Below are 18,749 nucleotides of genomic sequence, written 5' to 3'. Positions count from 1 at the left end.
GAGCTCCAAGAAGCATCAAACTATTTCACGATCAACTACTGAGACTTAATATCTACTCTTACTACTGCTATTGTTGTTTATGAAGTTTAGTGGCTTTGCTTGAGTGAACTTGGTATATCTCACTCTTTTTCTCCGAGATTTTTCTGTGATAATTTGCGTGCCACTTATTTGACTACCATTCCCATATGTAACTCTTGATCTAAACACTTAGAGATTGACTTTCACATTGTTAGAGACAAAGTTGCTTGCACAGAGCTGCTTGTCAAATACATTTCTGTTGATGATTTGTAACAGATTTATTAACTAGGCCTCTATCCAAGAACAAGTTCCTCTCTCTTTGCGACTAGTTAAACATGTTGCCACACCTTGCTCAGCTTGAGGAAGGGTGATAGGATTTAATAATTATTCATAACTAATTTGATAAGGATAGATTATGTGAAGATCATAACTATTTTGTCATTGTAAATGTTTTGTTTTGTCTCTTTCTATTGTAACTATAGATATTAGTTTGCTGCATGCATCATTATCATCATTAAATACAAACAGAAACTCTTCTTATATCCTTAGTCTACCTTGGTCTACACAATTAAGGTTTTATATTTGGTTTTTTTTTTTTTTTCATTTAACTTCTTCTAAAGTTTGTATTTATATATTTATTAAAATTTTTCAAAATCTTGGGATGAGGGGGGAGGGGACCGGGGGTCGGGGGCATTGGGCTCCCTGCATCCACCAATTGTATTCTTGGCAATTATATATACAATAAAGATTATCTTTGTAAATATTATTTTTATTAATTTTACTAATGCATGAATCAAACAGCTTGTTCCTATCTTATAATTGTTTTTTTTTAAGTTTCATGAGCAAAGTTATTAATTAAATGAAATGTTTTTATCCAAGTACAAGTTTTTTTTTTAATTTTAAAATAAAATTTCTCAAAAACCCCGTCCTAAAAGCATGTAGAAGATATCTATAGAAAGCTAATGTTGTTAGTATAGTCCAACAGTAAAGCACGATAGTCTAATGTGTGAGGAATGGTGAATATCGTAAATAATATATAGTAGTTTGTCCCCTTTGTAAATAATAATAAATAAAAAAATACTACAGAATAGTTAGGTAACTTTTTAAACTGATTACCCCTAATAACAACTTAGAAAAAAAAGAAATTACATATAAACACCCACAAACATATACTAATCTTCTCATGTTGACCAAACCAAAGGCATGAGCAAACCATAACACAATTGTGAACCATCAGAAACCTCAACCAACTCCTTCCCTAAACATTCCACCCAACAAAACAACGACAACATTTACCATGCACTACTATATATAATACCACCTTCCCAAAACCAAAAACTCATCACTCACCGCTTCAGTTGAAATCAACTAGGAATTCAACCTCCAATTAATAGCAACTGAAGATGATGACAATAACTACTCCTAAACAGCACAAGGTTGCAGCAATGGCCCTTCTCTTGCTCCTCCTCCTCCTCAGCATTGCCAACAACCCTGCAACCAAGGCCAATGCCCAAGCCCTTTGCTATTCCCAATTCATGCTGGCCAATGAAGCATGCAGCTTTGTCAGGCAAGCTGAGGAATTATCCCATGGAACAGAACAACAGAAACAGGCAGGACTTGTTTCCTCTGGAGGATCCATTAATAATCCTGTAGACTCTCCGTGCTGCCGCCGCCTCACTGGCATTGACAATGCATGTGTTTGTGGAGTTCTTTCTCGGCTTCCCATCTTCATCACTCGTCCTCAACATGTTATCACTTTGACCCCTGCAAATGGTTGTGAAGTCTCCTTCCAGTGTGATGGCAGGTCTTAATTAAGGGTAGTTTATCTTATTACTATATATATATATATATATATATATCTCTTATATATTATAATAATGAACTGTTTTGTTCTTGATCATGACCAAGTGGCGCATGAGGAGATGTAAGCGCAGTGGGTGGTTGTTTGTTGTCTTCTTCTATTATGTTTAGTGAACTTTTATGAATGAAATATCTTTTTCCTTTGTGTTTATGGAATGGTATAACTGAAAATGATGTTGGTTGTGTGGTGGTGGATGTTAAGTTCTGGAATGGAAGTGTATGATTATAGAGACCAGTGGAATGATTACTTTGGTTTATTTATTATGATTTAAGTTGATGATGATGTCCCTCTAAGTTTATGTTTTTCTTCATTTAGGACTTAAAATATAAAAATGTTTATTTTCAGAATATAAATTATAAAGATCACATAATTAAAAAAAAAAAAAATCATTCAACAAACATTGGAATCACCCACCCGTGAGATATGAGAATTCCATGCGGAAGATTGGGAGTTTAAATCTCTCCTTCCAGTGTGGTGAATAGCATAAATAATTGCTTATCCACTTTGTTAAAAAAAATTATTTCAATCTAGACATTTATAAAAAATAAAATAAAATTTAAAAAATAAAAAATTGAGTGTTTCAAAAATAATGAAAAAAATCATTAAATCACTAGGATTGAAAAAGCTTATTTAGATAGTGCATTTAAACTAGGATTTGGAAATTCACATTATGTGAAAAAAACTTATGGATATCAAGAAATGAAAAATCAGTTTAAAAATTAAAAAAGATTTTTTTACAAGAATAATTTAAACAATATTGAGGAGAACTAGGGGAAGCCAAATTTTTTCTTAAGTAGTTTTGAGCTTGGCTCAAGAAAAACTTAAATTTTGTTTAAAATGTTGAGCATTTAAAAATTTTATTTTTAATCTTTAAATTAATTTTGAGAGAGTTTGATAGCTTAAAAAAATATATAAATATATTATTTTTATAAATTTATAATATATAGTATTATTATGTTAAATGTGTAATTTATATTATTTATAATAAAAAAAATTGACTTATAAATAAAGTTTTAGTTTAAACTAACTCAAATTACCTAGCAAGGGTTGGTCCAAATGATATAATAAACTTGATTCACTTAATTAATAGTTTAAAATTCATATATATATATATATATATATATTCTTTTATAGGATTTTTAATACTTCATCCTAAACTAATGAATCAAATACCTCTTTGAAAAAAAAAAAATCCAATTAGAATTAGATTTTTTAATTAACTCCAAGTTCTAACTCTAGCATCAGATCTTGAGCTAAGCTGACCTGATCAAGTTTAATTGGTGGACAACCTTAGTGACCATCTTATTAGAAAGGAGTTGTGATCTACTGATCCCATGAACTTAGTTCCGTGGGAATCAGTGGGACCAAGACATGGCCTCATAACAACAAGTTTTATTTATTTATTTTTAATGATGTGAACCCTTGTATTAGAGTTAGTAATCCCATTACTTGAGTTACCTCAATATCCAAAAACCTAGATTATTATGAGACTGCATCTCACAATTCTACTCCCACGGAATCGAGTCGGTGGCATCACAATTCATTACAAAGATGGGGCTTGTTTTATAAAAGGACATAGTTGGATGATCCTATCTCTTTAAAAACATTGTGCTCAGTTGATAATATTTAGTATTTTATATCAATACAAATCTTACTTTGCCAGCTTGTTATAATCAACTGTTTTGTTACTCGTGGTTTTCAATTTTTTTAATGTTTCCATTTTCTATTTTTCTTTATATATTTATTTTACCATGGTCAAGCTTGCAATCAGTCATTTGTCGTGGCTCCTCTCTTCTCAGAAATTTTGAAGAAGGGAAGCCCTAGAGTTCCATTCACAAGTTTTTGTCTTTCGTCCCACCTATCTCTTGTATGATCTCTACTTAATTTGTTCCCATTTGCCGTCTCTTCCAAACAGGTCTGCCCTTCTTCCTGATGCAGAAAATTTCACATTTTGAAGTTGTTTGGACTTTTTGCCCATAACATGTTTGGAATTTCTGTCCAAGAGTTGTTCTGTGTGCTTGAATCCATTTGTTGTTTTGACCAATTTTTTTACCTTTGTTTGTTGATGTTTATGTGAGTTAATGTTAGGAATGTATGATCCAGGATGTTATCCAGTATCTAGTTGTTTTCCAGAGTTATAATGTTTCTTATTCATGGTGGTCTTAGTTTAATTTGGATATTGGGGAATACATTAGTTTAATTTGGGTATTAGTTTTTCCTTTTGGTATGAACCTTGTGGATTTTCTATTGTTATTATTTAGTTGGGTAAGTAACAGTGAAGTTTTAATGATTGTATTTCTGTTGATGATTTATTGACCACCATTTGGTTTAATTATGAGAATTGCATTGGTTGGCTGAAGACCCTTTTGGTTTATATTACACAAACTGGTTTATTTTAATCGATTAAACTCTTCTCTTTTATTTTTATTTATTTATTTATATATATATATATATATTTTATTTTTTTACTACTTGCTGTATTATAGTTAGCTTGCTTTGGTTAGGGTTTCAAGTGCCATCATACAATAAGCAGTTAGCATTTGAACATCTTCATGTATGCCCAAAATAATTCTATGGTTGTTTTATAACACCTAAATCTCTAGAATAGTAAAAATCTATACACCTAACCAGTAATGTTATTTGTCATGGAAAAGGTATTAGACCTGCCACCTTTATTCCAGAAAAGCCAACTGCTCTACTATCTTCCCAAAGGTATGTGGAATTTTGGCATTCATTATTGATCTTTCTGCTCGGATACATTTTTTTTTTTTGTTCAGGTCTTGTATTTTGCCTTTAATTATTGAAGTATATTGGATTTATGTTTTAAATGTATGAACCATGATATATATATTTGCTTTCACCATTGAATATAGTACCTGGTTGTTTTTTGAAAGCATAGTACTTCTTATTCTTGGTTGTCTAAATTTGAGAGTTACAGATTCTTTGAGTGTATATATTTTTCTTTTTGTTTTCTGTTTCTGCTTGGATGACTTATTTCTTTTTTCTTTTTCTTCTTTCTTTTAAGGTTAAGAAATTGTTGTTATGTTGATTTTGTTTAAAAAATGGGTAATCTTGAAATCATTTGATATTGGGGAATACATTAGTTTAATTTTGATATGAAACTTGCAGATATTCTTTGTTTGATAGCTTAGATGGAAAAGAAAAATAGCACTTGAGATCTAAGAATTCTTTTCTTGTTTATGGTTTGTTTTTGACCCTTAGGTTCAATTATGAGAATGATAACTGTATTCTTATTCTTGCACTGGTTAGTTGAAGTTCCTCTAGTCTTGTATAATCACTAATAGGTCTAATCTTAAGCATTGTGCCTCATACTTCACTAATTAACTTTTGAACTTATCTTTATATGTTATATGCTCTAAATGATTTAATGATTATTCTAACAACATAAATATCTATAGGGACTCTAAAACTTAAACCCGAGTAAGTCCTCAACCTATGGCCTTGCTTGAAGAAACACAAGCTGTGGCTATAAAAATCTATATACCTAGTCCTATTATTTGCCAATGGCCTGTGGAATTGAAGATACCATCATGTTGATTGTGCAAAATTTGATGCCACTAAGTGTCAAGCTTCTTTCTTGCCATAATGGGAGTGGATGGTGTATTTTGTTTTAACCCTAATATTGATGGTAGTTTTCCTATCATTCATAACAATTCTCTTATTCTAACCCCAAACTGTTTATGTATTTAAATTTGTGTGCCAGAGAGTAGACATTGACATTTGTGTCCAAAATGCTAAGAAAGTAAAGTGCTTCCTCCACGTATGGGGTGAAAATTCGTACATGAGATTAGCAGTTAAACTTTAAATATTGTTTATTTTAGATGAAATCTATTGCTTAGCTGCCATAAGCAATTTAGTTTAATGCAACCATGATTGAGGAATGTACACAATTTTTTTTTTTTGGATTCATAAATTCTATGATACAACTAAGTTGGTTATTGGCATAGCAGAAGTAAGAAGTTAGTAGAAATACTAGATTAGGCTTTCTAATAAATTTACTTGCATTGAATCTTACTTGTGGATATTTTGGTTCTTGGGAGCATAGTTCAATATGAATATGGTTGCTATTAGTGTTTTCAGACAAATATGTAATGATTTACTGTTTTATTTTAACATGCTGATTAGGTAATAAGGGCAAATTGCAAGAATTTAATTAACCACCAATTTGCGAGGATTTGTAGAAGGTTTCTTATTACTAAACTGATCATGTTCAAGTTTATGGTTGACCCAATGCAAATATTATCCTCTAACCCCTTTTGATACCCCAACTCAATGCATGTATGTTATAAAATGTGTAGGAGAAAGATTATTAGAAGTTCATAGTTGTAACAGGTTGTTGGTTGAAAGTAGGGGTGGACATAGGCCTGGCTGCGTCGGGTCTGGGCTGGGCTAGACTAAAAAATACAACCTATATATTCGGGCTGGGTTGGGCGGGGCCATGTTCTGGCCAAATTGTCTTGGTCCAAACCCGACCCATTTGATTGTCATTAGGACCAGGCCCAGCCCAACCCAACCCAAAAAATAAATAAATTTTTTATGAAATAATTGAAATAACTAAATAAAACTATTACTACAACCCTAAAAATTTTTTTTCAAACAATTAAAAAAAAATACAACACAAGTATTATAAATGGTTTAAATAAATTCTATATAAATAAGTAGTAATATTATCAACAAATATTATCAATAATATATTATATATATTATCAATAAATTCTGTATAAATCAAAGGCTAAAAAGGTACTTAATTTTGACTATTTTCAAATCTATTATATAAATAATTATATATATTATAAATAATATATTATTTATATTATTTATTTATTCGGGTCCGGTCAGACCGGGTCGGGTTAAAATTCATCTGACCCAAACCTAACCCTAGATTTAATCGGGCAAAAACATTTGAGCCCAACACAGCTCTTTGGGCTAACTTTCTAAACCCATGCCTTGTATTTTTTGGGCCAAGCTCGGGCCAGCCCATGGATCGCCCGCCCCATGTCCACCCCTAGTTGAAAGTATTTGTTCAAAATAAAATTTTAGGGGAAAAAATTCTCAATGCAAGTTGATCAATTTAAAAAAAAAACAGGGTGACAACCTGTTAACTGATGTTTGAGCTTAGATGAAAATCGAATTTTCTTTTAGATAGGAACCCATTATCTAAATTAGATAAGCTTCACCAGGTCTCCAATTTATTCGAATCAAATACATTGTCGGCACATGCAGTATGATCTTATTGTTGTACCAAAACATGATTTAGCTTGTACTGATCTCTGCTCTCTATAACATCATCAAAACTAGTAGCTCTCCTCATGCTTGGCGCCTGAATCCGCTGATTATCAATATTAATGATTGTCTCTCAAGTTTTGACCTTTCGCGAGTCTACATTATACCCAAAGTTTGGTTGGCAGTTGCTAATGAGTTGGCGCTTCATGGAGTTAATTCTCATGTTCTTACTTTGTTTCATCAGGGTAAGGACCTTCCTCGCTGGCTTATGAAGTAACTTATCAGATCTGGAGTTAGTCTGTAACTTTAATTTTTTCTGGTTTATTTATTTCATGTTTTTCTTCTTGTTTTTTTTTGTTTTTGTTTTTGTTTTGTTGCCTTTTTTGCTTTGGTTTGTAACCTATAAACTCTCTTGTATTACTATTTTTGATATCAATAAAATAGCTCTATGTGCTCTCCCAAAAACATTGCAGCATTAGATGACCCTATCTCACAACATTCTGACCAGCAGGTGCTGCGGGGATAACAAGAAGTAGCTCAAGTTTCAATCTTCTGAGTTATATTTCTTGGAACTCAATCATGTCGATGATCCCCATGAGAACACATCTTCAATTATCAAAACAGCCTACCAGATCTCTGATCCCACACAGCAGATCCCTCCTTCAAATGGAAGATTGTCACAATAGAAGGTGTCACTATGTTAGGGCTCATATCACAGCATCAAAGAAGTTGATTGAAGGGGTTAGCGATGAGCTAAATTCAGTTGCGTCACAGAACATGGACTTTGCTCCGACACGGAGACGTGTGCACAGGGCATTCCTCCCTGTCCAGCAGCAGCTTGACCATGTCCTTTTCAAGGTCCTCTTTCTTTATCTATGACTCCATTATTGATTTTTGTTAGTATTTGGTGTCTCATCTCATCTCATATCAAGTTTCTTCTTCATGGTGGCAGATGCCTGCGCCAGAGATCCAAATGGAAGAGGTATCGCCTAAATAAGCAAGCTAAAATAGAAATTGGTCTGCGAAGAATATTTTGATTTTTAAAATTTATTTAATATATCTTTTGCTAAAATTTCTAAACTTGAAACTAAAAACTTATTACCAATCCACATTCATCAGGATCAGCTTTGGTAAAACCTGACCTTGTTGCAGACATGTGCCAAATGTCTTTATTTTTTAGCTTCAAATATGGAATTCCAAATATGAATCCCTATGTGACATTGAAGTGGCTGCTGTGTGGGTGGCAGAAGTATGAGATGAGCTCTAAAGGGGTTGAAATATTCTGGAAGAGCTGGCGTCCACCTCCAGGTATGACAATGAAGGCTGCTCTCTTCTTCTGTCATGGCTATGGAGACACCTGCACTTTTTTCTTCGAAGGCATGTGTTTTCTTCTCTCTGTTCTCATGTGCCCAAAGCTTTTGCGCTTACTAACAGCATGATATGATCACAGGTATTGCGAAGATAATTGCTAAAGCTGGTTATGGAGTCTATGCCATGGACTACCCATCCTTCGGCCTCTCAGAGGGTCTTCATGGTTACATCCATAGCTTTGATGAGATGGTGGATCATGTCATTGAGCAATATGCTCGAATCAGAGGTTGCTTCCTCCTTTTCCAACCTTAATTTATTGATGGTCAGTGTTTGGATTTGGAATTTGTTAGCCTGATGATGCTAATTTTTAATGATGTCCAGGAATGGAGGAGCTGCGTGGATTGCGCCACTTTTTGTTGGGGCAGTCTATGGGTGGAGCTGTTGCTCTTAAAGTTCACTTGAAGCAACCAAGAGAATGGGATGGTGTGGTTCTTGTTGCACCTATGTGCAAAGTAAGCCTTCTCATACCTTTGACTGCTATTTTATCTTTGGCTATATATTTTTTGCTTTGCTTTTCTTACTCATGCATAAATTTGAATTCTATTAGTCAATTTTTTGTTTGTTTGCTTGTTATTGTTTTTCATCTGTGATTTTCTTTAAATCTTTAACTATTTCTGCTAAAGTTTCGAGTATATTACTCCTTTTTATATATCTAATGCATCAGTTTTTCCTGCTGGAGTTTCTGCAAACATTTATTCACTGAATATTTACACCTCTGATTGGTCGAACAATATCCTTTTCCCAACTAAAAACAGAGTTCTAGGCTTCCTACTTCAAACTATTTACCAACAAGCTTTTATTGTAGAGAATAAAAGCTTGTTTCTGACATCAAAGATTTATATTTGATCCAATTTATGGATTCTGTATCTTTAAATTTTATTTCCTGTGTCAGTATTCTCTCTTTTTTCCCTGCTTTTACTTCTCATCTGTGAAGAAAAATTTGAGAATCCATCTAATGCTTGTGCCTTTTCGGAATACATTAAAGTTACATTTCCTTTTGCATTGATTATGTAACAATATATAATAGAATAAATATTAATTAATGATATTGGGTTGCTAAGATTGCAGAAGATGTGACACCACCGGCACCAATTTTGAAAGCTTTGGCTATTATTTCAAACTTTCTACCTGAAGCAAAGCTGTTCCCACAAAAGGATTTGGCAGAGTTGGCATTTCGAATTCCCTCTAAAAAGAAAAATGGTCAGTTCAAATACTTTGAGTTAGAAGGTTTTTTATTTCTTGCTAATGGCTTCGTTTGGTATCATATGCATTTTTGAGTTTTCATTTTTTTAAAATAAAAACACGGAACATATTTGTCCCATCATTTTATTTCTTATTATGTGAAGAGAAAAAAGGGCAACAACATTCTAAAAACTACAAAAGTGTTTTTTTTTTGTTTTTGTTTTTTTATTACTTCTTTTTTTCCTATACACACATGGTACCTTTTATCTTTCGATTTCATAAAGCTTATGAGCTTTTTGCATATATTTACCTGCAACAATTTTACATGTTAATATATATTATTTAAATTTATTTTTTTAAATTTGAAATTCTTGTTAAAATAAATAGTTTTTTACCAAATAAGATTTTTTTTATTCTTAATTTATGTTTTTAAAACCTTTTTTTTCATTTTTTTAAATACAAGATATTCATTATTTCATAATTAATTTATATAATGAATATTATCTTTCAGTAATGTATGGTGTTTATTTGATATAGATAGACAATCCACCAATTGAAAGCCCCCCATTTTTCAAAATAAGTAAATATGGATTCTTTTATCTTAATCTATGAGATCCACTTTCCAATTTCATCTCTCAATCGCACCATCTCCAACTCAATTTCCACCTCACTAAGTGTGCAGATCTCAAGAGAAAGCTTATACAAGGTAATGAATTTTTAAATTTTAGAATATTATATTTTAATATGGAATATGATGTTTCTATCACAAATTTTTTAATGTCTGATTCATATTTTCATAATCTTATAAGTTTATAAGGTATGCAATTGTTTTTTTTTTAATACATTGAGAACTTTTTTAAACAGATTTTCAAAAACTATAAGCAAAAATCAAAAGATAGTTTTTGGTTTTTAAGGGAAAATAAGCCAAAATAGAAAACATTACCAAACATTCCCCCATGTAAATTTTAATTTGTTCTGAGTCTAGTATGAGCTTATGTAAATTTACATGTAGTATTACTTGCTTATGTTATATATTTATTAAACTCCGATGTGATACTTTTATATAGTAAATATATAAGGGATAAATTGCGTTTATGTTTTGCATGAGATTCATCCTGGTTCCCTTGCATACATAATGCTCTAGTTGAAGCTTAGTTTGTCAAATTGAGTGGTTTAAACTTTTGCTTGTGAGTCCATTTTGCGATTTGGACAAACCTGAAAACATTCATGAATTTGTGCCATACGGATGTAGATATATAACTTTGTTAGTGGCCCTTAAAGTTTATATGTAGATCTAGATTGCATGAAAATACTTTTATTCATGTAACTAACTAAATCATCTACCATATTGTTTTAGTGGCTTTCCCTCTATTCATAACTTGTTATGAATGCTATATAGAAATATGCTATATGTCTAGGGTAACTTGTAGAGCATAGTAAACTATTTGGATGAAATTCGTAACTTAGAAATTTCTATTTGGAGATAGAATTCAAAAATAAAAGAAAATAGAAAACATTTATGGTATTTTTTGTTTTACACATAATCCATGAATAATCTTGCCAAACTATTTGCTTAATCACATAGTACAAGATTCTATTGTTCTCTATATGTTTCAGACCGCTTTCAATGTCATTGCATACTCTGACCAAATGCGATTGAGGACTGCTGTTGAACTCATTAAAGCTACTCGTGATATTGAATCTCAACTGGAGAAGGTTAGTACCGGCTAGTTGATCCAATCATTTTTATGCACTTTTCTATGAGCATACTCCTGCAATTATGCATATTCACTTCAACATGTTTCATACCAATTAATCACCTTATAGGAGTGTAATAAAGTTAAATAACTTCATAGAGGATTATGACTGAGATTTGATTCTTTGTGGTATATTGTTTTTGAGAGATTAAAGGAAAGGGCATCTTCTACAAAGGTTAATTACAGATGGATGATTAACACACAAGATGTCTTTTGCATGTTGTATAATTTCACGCACCTATTTGATCCCAGGAGTGTAGTGGAAACTTCCCATTTGGTTTTATCTTGTCTTTGTTCTATACGCATTCAAGTCGCAACTCAGCGAGCATTGATATCAATAAGGATTTTCATTTGGCTTTTTGATGCACTAGAACGTACATAGAAATTCCTCAACAAAGTGGGCACATTATTGGCAGCGCTATATAGTTCATGCCATTTATACTGAGTTTATAGCACATGGAAGAATCGTGATTGCTACTATATGTAAAACCCGCAACTTATCATTCTTCATTTGCCATTGGTTTCCATCTTTCAATTCTGAGGTAGCTGTTTCTGTAATTGTTGAATTCTGAACTCAAGGTCATAGGATTTTGTGTCAGACACATTTTACGTTTTGCCTCTTGTCTAAAATGGTCACTCTGCAAACCAAGCAAGGCCTTGTCAAAACATTCTCAACATTCAGTAAGGTAAAAAGTTCCTTCATGACCAACTCCTTTTAGCTCTACCCGCAAGAGAAGCATTAACACAACGGACGAGTTACATTATTAATCACCAATCAAAGTGTTCCAAATTCTAATCTGCCGTTGATTTGGAAAAGGCATTATATTTTAGTTTTTGTTTGTGGGAAAAGCTATTTAGAAAGTGCGAACATGTAAACTCCATTATAGAGTGGTCAGATCCTATCATGTTGAAAAGAATAAATACAAGCCTTGATGTTTCTATCAGTAAGAGTTGGGTTATCAAAAGAGTATTTGTTGCGTGTTAAGATTAATTCATCCGTAAATTGTTAACTCTTTTCATTTCGAGTATTGACATACAACACATGTTGCAAAACATAGCTCTGGGACAGCCATGCAGTAAGTACTTTTTCATTTTTCTTTTTGTTTTTTTGGACAAGCCACTCACCTCGCCAATATTGTGAGAATAATTGTGAGAAGGGTTGATCCCTCAACCCCTCACTTGGCAAGGGAAAGAGTTACCATGCTTTTAATGTAAAGGTGGTTGGTGTTAGCGTTCATTTACATTGTCAAATAAATATAGTTAAACTGCTTTATTATCAACTTTATGCTTGGTTGTGGTTGGAATAAGGCGTTATAAGGTGGAATGGAAGTTTAGAATTTGAATCAGTCTTTGTGGGAGAGTGTTTTTCATACAGTCATTTCCAATTTATCATCAGATTTGGCTAGATTAATAGTAATTAAAATACACAATTTTCAATTCAAGTTGTATTAATATCAAAAGGTTTAATCACTCATCTTACTGAATTGGACATTGTATATCACATTTCATATTTGCATGCATTTATAAATTTGGGCCAGTGATTAGGATAACTTGGAATGTCTTGTTCATTCTAAACAAATGTATCCAAATTTCATGCAACAAAAATATCACGTGAGTTAGAAGAAGAAATTTATTTGAAACACCCACAAGCTTTTGAAGTATGAGGAAAGGAGAAAATAGTGTGCAAATTTTAAAAGAGCTTGTATTGCTAACCAATTCATAAACTAAGGTTAGTTTTGCCATTTTAAAGGATCTATTGTCTGCATATTTGAAATGCATAATCCTAGACTTTGTTTAATAATCATTGTAAAGTTTCAGTTTTTGTACGTAAATTTTATATTTAGTAATGCAGAACTCCTCTGTCTGAAATTGTTAATCGTTCTTAAAAGTTAACTTTTGAGCACATGCAAGACAATTGGGTTGGTTTTGTGACAAAACTGATTTAACTTGCAGGTTTCTTCTCCATTACTGATTCTTCATGGAGCTGCAGACAAAGTTACAGATCCTCAAGTGAGCAAATATCTTTACAATAAGGCTTGTAGCGAAGACAAGACGCTAAAGTTATACGAAGAAAGTTACCATTCTATTCTTGAAGGTGAGCCTGATGATAGGATTTTGGAGGTTATTAATGATATTATCTCATGGTTGGATTCCCATTCAACATTGAAGTAGTATTTGTTTTGGGCATTGGATCTAGGGGTGGCAATAATCTGTCCGGACCCGCCAGCCCGGTTTTGTCCGGCCCGGAATAAAAAGGGTTTGGACATAAGGTTTGCAAATGCGGGCCGGGTCCGGACATGACTTTAGTTGTCCGGATGTCATCCTACTGGGTCCGACATAGAAATTCAGACAACCTGCCTTTTAACCCTAAAACTTTAAAAGTTCTCACAACCCTAGGCCCATCTGTTTTTAAAGTTCATTCTTCTAAAAACTTTTAAACATCTATTGTTTTTTCTATTAAGACTTAGATTTTTCTATAATTTGAGTTGAGTTTTGGATTATTAACGCTTACATTTAATGTGAATTAAATTATTTTTGTATAATTTAATATTTGAGCTGAACTTAAAAATAACTTATGAATTCTGAAAAATTTGGACATCCAGGACAACCCGGTTTTTAAAAATAAACCGGGTTTGGACATATCAAGTTTGTCCGGATTTAAACCGGTCGGTCCGAGACAAGTTTTTCTATTTATATTAGTAGTTGTCCGGACCCGATTTTGTCCGGACCCGAATTTTTGCCACCCCTAATTGGATCTGAGTCTGCTGTGTGGTGTTGTATCGCTTTTGTATTTTTGTTTCTTGTTTATTTTATTTTCTTGTTATTTTTTTAAAATAATTGATATTTGGATGTAACACTTGTTTTTATGATGTGACAAAGCTATCATTCTAGGGAAGGTTTGAAGTGGTGTTTGTTTTTGTATTCGATCTCAATCTGTTGTGTTGCTGTTATTGTGACAAAACTATTTGTAATTTCTATAATTACAAGTGGTGGAGGAAATAGAATTAAGAACAAAGCGGTGCTGGCTTCAAATTAAAAACATATAAATATTTAAAATTTTATACCACGTCACCATTGCCTTTAAAAAGTTTTTTAAAAAAATTTTTAGGTGGGTTGAATGACATATAGTTCGACCTAAAAATATAAATTATCTTAAAACCAAGTTTTTAAATTTAAAATGTATTTAGTCAAATTATATTTAATTTTAATAATTAAAAATATAATATAAAAAAAGAAATAAGAAAATGTTAAATCTGAAAATTTGTGAAAAAAAACTTAACCCAAATTTTTTTTTGATATATATATATATATAAACCCATATAAACAAATTAAAAGAAGTTTTATTACATTTCAATCTTCTTTGTTAATTATAATCAAACTTAGTCCAACATTCATCAACAAATAGATAAATGCCCTATAATTCTGTTTAAAATTTAATAAATAAATAAATAAATTTATAAATTAGCTAGAGTCCATTTGATATTCAAGCTCAATATCCCTTAGGGCTTAAATAGAAAAAGAGGAATGAAGCTAAGAAAATTATTTGAGGGTGCCCAATCAAAAAGTCTAAACAATAGAATTTAATAAATATTTTTCTAAAAAATATCATATTTAATAGTGGAAATTGCCAAAAAAACTCTTTAAGTTTGTAAAATTGCCAAAAACACCCCGTTAGTTTTGCAATCCCCAAAATCCCCCTCCTTTTAAACTCTATGTTTTTCAAACCCCTAAACCCCATAGTCGGATGTGAGCGGAGTGAGTTTCAAATTTTTGACTGAAAAATGCCCCTTGCATGGGGAGTCGTGGGTTGCAGCCCATCTCGGCGATTTGAGAGGAAAGTGGGCGGTTTTCCGTAGGGTAACCCCCAGAGACGAATTTATCGGAGCAGTTTAATTGCTTTTTTCTCAACTCACGTCTTCGACTTTTCCATTTCAAGTCGTCTCCGAGTTGTCTCTACTGCTGAAGCCTCCGTGAATCGGCATTTCATCGCCTTTTCCCTTTCCACCCGGTGATCTCGAAGGAGAAGTCCCCACGCAACTAGTTGGCATTTCATCGGTTTTGCAATCTAAGGTATTGAGTATGGTTTTATGTTAACCTGCTACGATACTAAAGAAAGAGTTTTTCGGTTTTGTTTTTGTGCTCCTGTTTTTGTTGGAAGATATCGAAGTCTGCAGGGGATTTCTACTGGGGTTTTGTTAGTCTCATAGGAGATTTCTCGCTAGGGGTTTTGTTTTGTTTTGCATTTTCAGATGTATACACTATCGAAATAGTTTTTTTCGATTGTTATGATTTGTGTAATATTTATAATGTACATTTCCGCTTCGTTTGATATGGTTGCAGCTTTTACAAATGAGGTTGACGCTTTAAGAAATGAGATGTTACTGCTTTAACATTTGTTGTCTCATGTTTAAGTATTCTCGCCTCTGCTTTAACAAAACGGGTCTCTGCTTAACATTTTATATCTCTTTAATAACGCGAGTTTATCGTTTAAAAACCTTATATTTCCGCTTAAACTTTTGTCAATACCGCATGTCGAATGTGTTGTTATTGTCGCAGTTTGTGATTATGGCGGTCAACCCTAGTTAACGGGCGATGCTATTTGACACCGTGAGTGGAGACTTTAGCTGAATTGAAAAATAACATGACCACTCGACACTCGGGAGATTATTCGACGACACCGCTTGCGCTGCTCATCGAGCTGGAAGCTATATACCAAGAGAGAGCCCTTCTTGATTCTCTTTTGCAAAGGTACGATGGTCGCACCAATAAATTCAGGATCGGGGAAAAGCTCTGCCGAGTTTCAGACCTCAAGATGTGGGCCCTCGTGCTTGGTCTCAGCGCTGCGATGGCGACGCAGCTGGTCTTCGTAAGAAGAAAACCAGTCGCCGTCGAAGGGCGGTATCTATCAAAGACCTACGAGAGACACAGAGACTCCATCAAGAGCACTCTGTTGCAACTTGTTCGACGTGAGGGAGAAGAAGATAATTTTCATCAAACTCCCCGATGGTGTACCTCATGGGGACGATCCTCTTCCCAAATACATCATGCCTCGGTTCCGAACTGGATCGCTGATTACGCCGATGATCTACTCAGCCATGGGGGCGACACGCATGGGCGCAGGCGATGCACAAGTGGCTTATGGAGGATATTCCACAAGCAGCCGCCCGAGTGCAAGATAGATGCGCCGGGAAGAAGACCAACACAGGGTACATTAAGGGTTGCTCGGTCGCGCTTAACGCTCGGTTTTACGAGCTGACCGAACGGGGAAGAAAGTCCGCTTCTGGGCAAGATCCCAAGGATCGTCGTGCTACGGTGAAAGTACTTACCGAAGCAAGCGACGGTGAGAAACGAGCTTGTCATCGCTCGATGGAAAAGAGGTAATAAATCATGGACAATGTTTAACATAAGTCTTTAACGTTTAAACATTTTATTTAGCGTTTAACTTTAGTATTTACCGTTTAACTCTTATTCATACTCGGGTTAAATATTTTTGTTCTCCGTTTAATTATATTCTATAACGTTTAAATATATAAACACTCGCTTTAATTATAGTTTTTATAGTTTAAAAATGAATGATGTCGCTGAAATTGTTTGGTTTACATATGTTAGTTTCCGAGATGGTTCCGCGAATGCGTCAAGAAGAAATATTTGTTGGGGCCAACCGACGGATGGATGCCATTGCTCCCGGAACCACTGCTCGAGGCGGGATGAGAGGGCAGCTCTCATCGCTGCGCCTGGACGCCCGGTTTCTCCTACTTCCAGCCCCACCACGCTGCACGCATTCCTCGACGCCGAGAAGCCCTCCCCTACCCCGCAGATTGCAACAACCCCCTACCACGACAACGACAGTCCCCCGAGTGTGGCAGCCTCGACCACGGCAGCTCCCCGACCGCAGGTGCACTCCACCGGTGACATTAGGCGAAGATGTCACCGCAACTCTTACGCGAGCATGCCAGATATTGATGACCGAGTTTCTCGGCTTGTCGCTCGTGTCGAGGCGCTCGAAGGACGTTTCACAACCAGCACGCGCCATCCCTCGAAAGAATCAAGCATCCGGACGAACGAGGCGTCGGAATTTGACGACGACGACATCATCAGGAAGGTCATTCCAAGGTGGCCACATTCGAAGAGACTTGCGAAAAAGAGTAGAACAATACTGCCTCTGTCTCCACCGCCGTACGACGATGAAACAATAGCAACACCATCGGGTCGATGTCACGATCGATCTGGTGCTGAGACAGGACATCGGGGTAGATGATGTGGCCGTTGCCGCTGCTGAGAAGGCCGCTGACTCTCTTCTCGATGAAATCCTCGACCCGGTGGAACCGGCCGAGATTGCGGCATCAAAGATGGACACAATCCCCAAGATCAAGAACAAGTTAAGGGTGTGTCTCCCAATGATGCTGTTGTCATGGCCACGGTTGAGAAGATCGTCGAATCCGTTGCCGTGGTCGTGGACGTGGCCGACAGTATCGCAGCCAAGCATGACACAATCCCACCACAACAAGAACCATGTAAGGATGTGTTCATGCGGTTGATCGTCCGCCGCCGTCCCCTCGATCGCCGTGACACAATCCCACAACAAGAACAACCATGTAAGGATGTGTTTCGTAGCTGATGTCGTCGCCATCGTCCCCCGCATCGAAGGAAGATGTCACGAAGACCCCGACCGAGCAACGAGAGAGATGATCAAGGCCAATCAAAAAAATTGGACCGGACGGCTCGAAAAGCTTTTTATTCGAAGAAGAAGAAATGGGTTGGCCTCGAGTCGTTTTAACAAATACGAGCGAGGAGTTGATGAGGATCTTCCTCAACCGCTTCTATGGATCGGTAAGTGTAAAGTTTTTATGATATTGTTTAAAGGTTTTATTATAGTGTTTAACTATTACCTAATAGTGTTTAATACCTTTTATGTTATCATTTAATTTGTCTACTTAACATTTAATTATATATAATATCATGTAACAATTGATAATATCATTTAAATATTTATAATATGGTCTTATTATATCTCGTTATCGCTTTAATCCCTCAAAGACTGTCGTGGTGGAAGAACGACATCGCCGCACCACACGCGACAAATTATACATCGCGCTTGAGGGGAAGGAGATGGTCACCGATGATGTGATGGACGCTTTCGATGCATAATACAAAAGTCGCCGAGCAAAGAGCCATATCCTTACAAGAAGCGCCGCCCATCACCGCATCGCTTACTGCTGCTTTACGCCAAAGCAGGACGACGCATACGACACAATTATGGCTATGATCGGGGATGCCGCTGCGAAACTCGCATGAAGTTCAAATTGTCATCCTCC

The 18,749-nt window shown here is 34.8% G+C and overlaps 2 protein-coding genes across 2 annotated transcripts; both read left to right on the top strand.

Annotated features, from left to right (window-relative positions):
- Positions 1 to 1,349: 1,349 nt before the first annotated feature.
- On the top strand, positions 1,350 to 2,029 carry LOC120251821. Its single transcript, XM_039260474.1, has one exon. The coding sequence runs from the start codon at positions 1,422 to 1,424 to the stop codon at positions 1,827 to 1,829; it is 408 nt and encodes a 135-aa protein (XP_039116408.1). The 5' UTR covers positions 1,350 to 1,421; the 3' UTR covers positions 1,830 to 2,029.
- A 5,560-nt stretch (positions 2,030 to 7,589) lies between these two features.
- Positions 7,590 to 14,427, top strand: LOC120251671 (caffeoylshikimate esterase). The gene is made up of 9 exons (XM_039260278.1): positions 7,590 to 7,981; positions 8,076 to 8,105; positions 8,371 to 8,500; positions 8,574 to 8,720; positions 8,816 to 8,946; positions 9,556 to 9,694; positions 11,262 to 11,392; positions 13,387 to 13,626; positions 14,190 to 14,427. The coding sequence occupies exons 1-8, from the start codon at positions 7,703 to 7,705 to the stop codon at positions 13,603 to 13,605; spliced, it is 1,206 nt and encodes a 401-aa protein (XP_039116212.1). The 5' UTR covers positions 7,590 to 7,702; the 3' UTR covers positions 13,606 to 13,626; positions 14,190 to 14,427.
- Positions 14,428 to 18,749: the final 4,322 nt, after the last annotated feature.

This window comes from Dioscorea cayenensis, chromosome 20 (assembly GCF_009730915.1).
Source record: "Dioscorea cayenensis subsp. rotundata cultivar TDr96_F1 chromosome 20, TDr96_F1_v2_PseudoChromosome.rev07_lg8_w22 25.fasta, whole genome shotgun sequence".
Classification (NCBI taxonomy): Eukaryota; Viridiplantae; Streptophyta; class Magnoliopsida; order Dioscoreales; family Dioscoreaceae; genus Dioscorea; species Dioscorea cayenensis.
The sequence above is the reverse complement of the archived record's forward strand: the minus strand, read 5'-3'. Positions and strand labels throughout refer to the sequence as shown.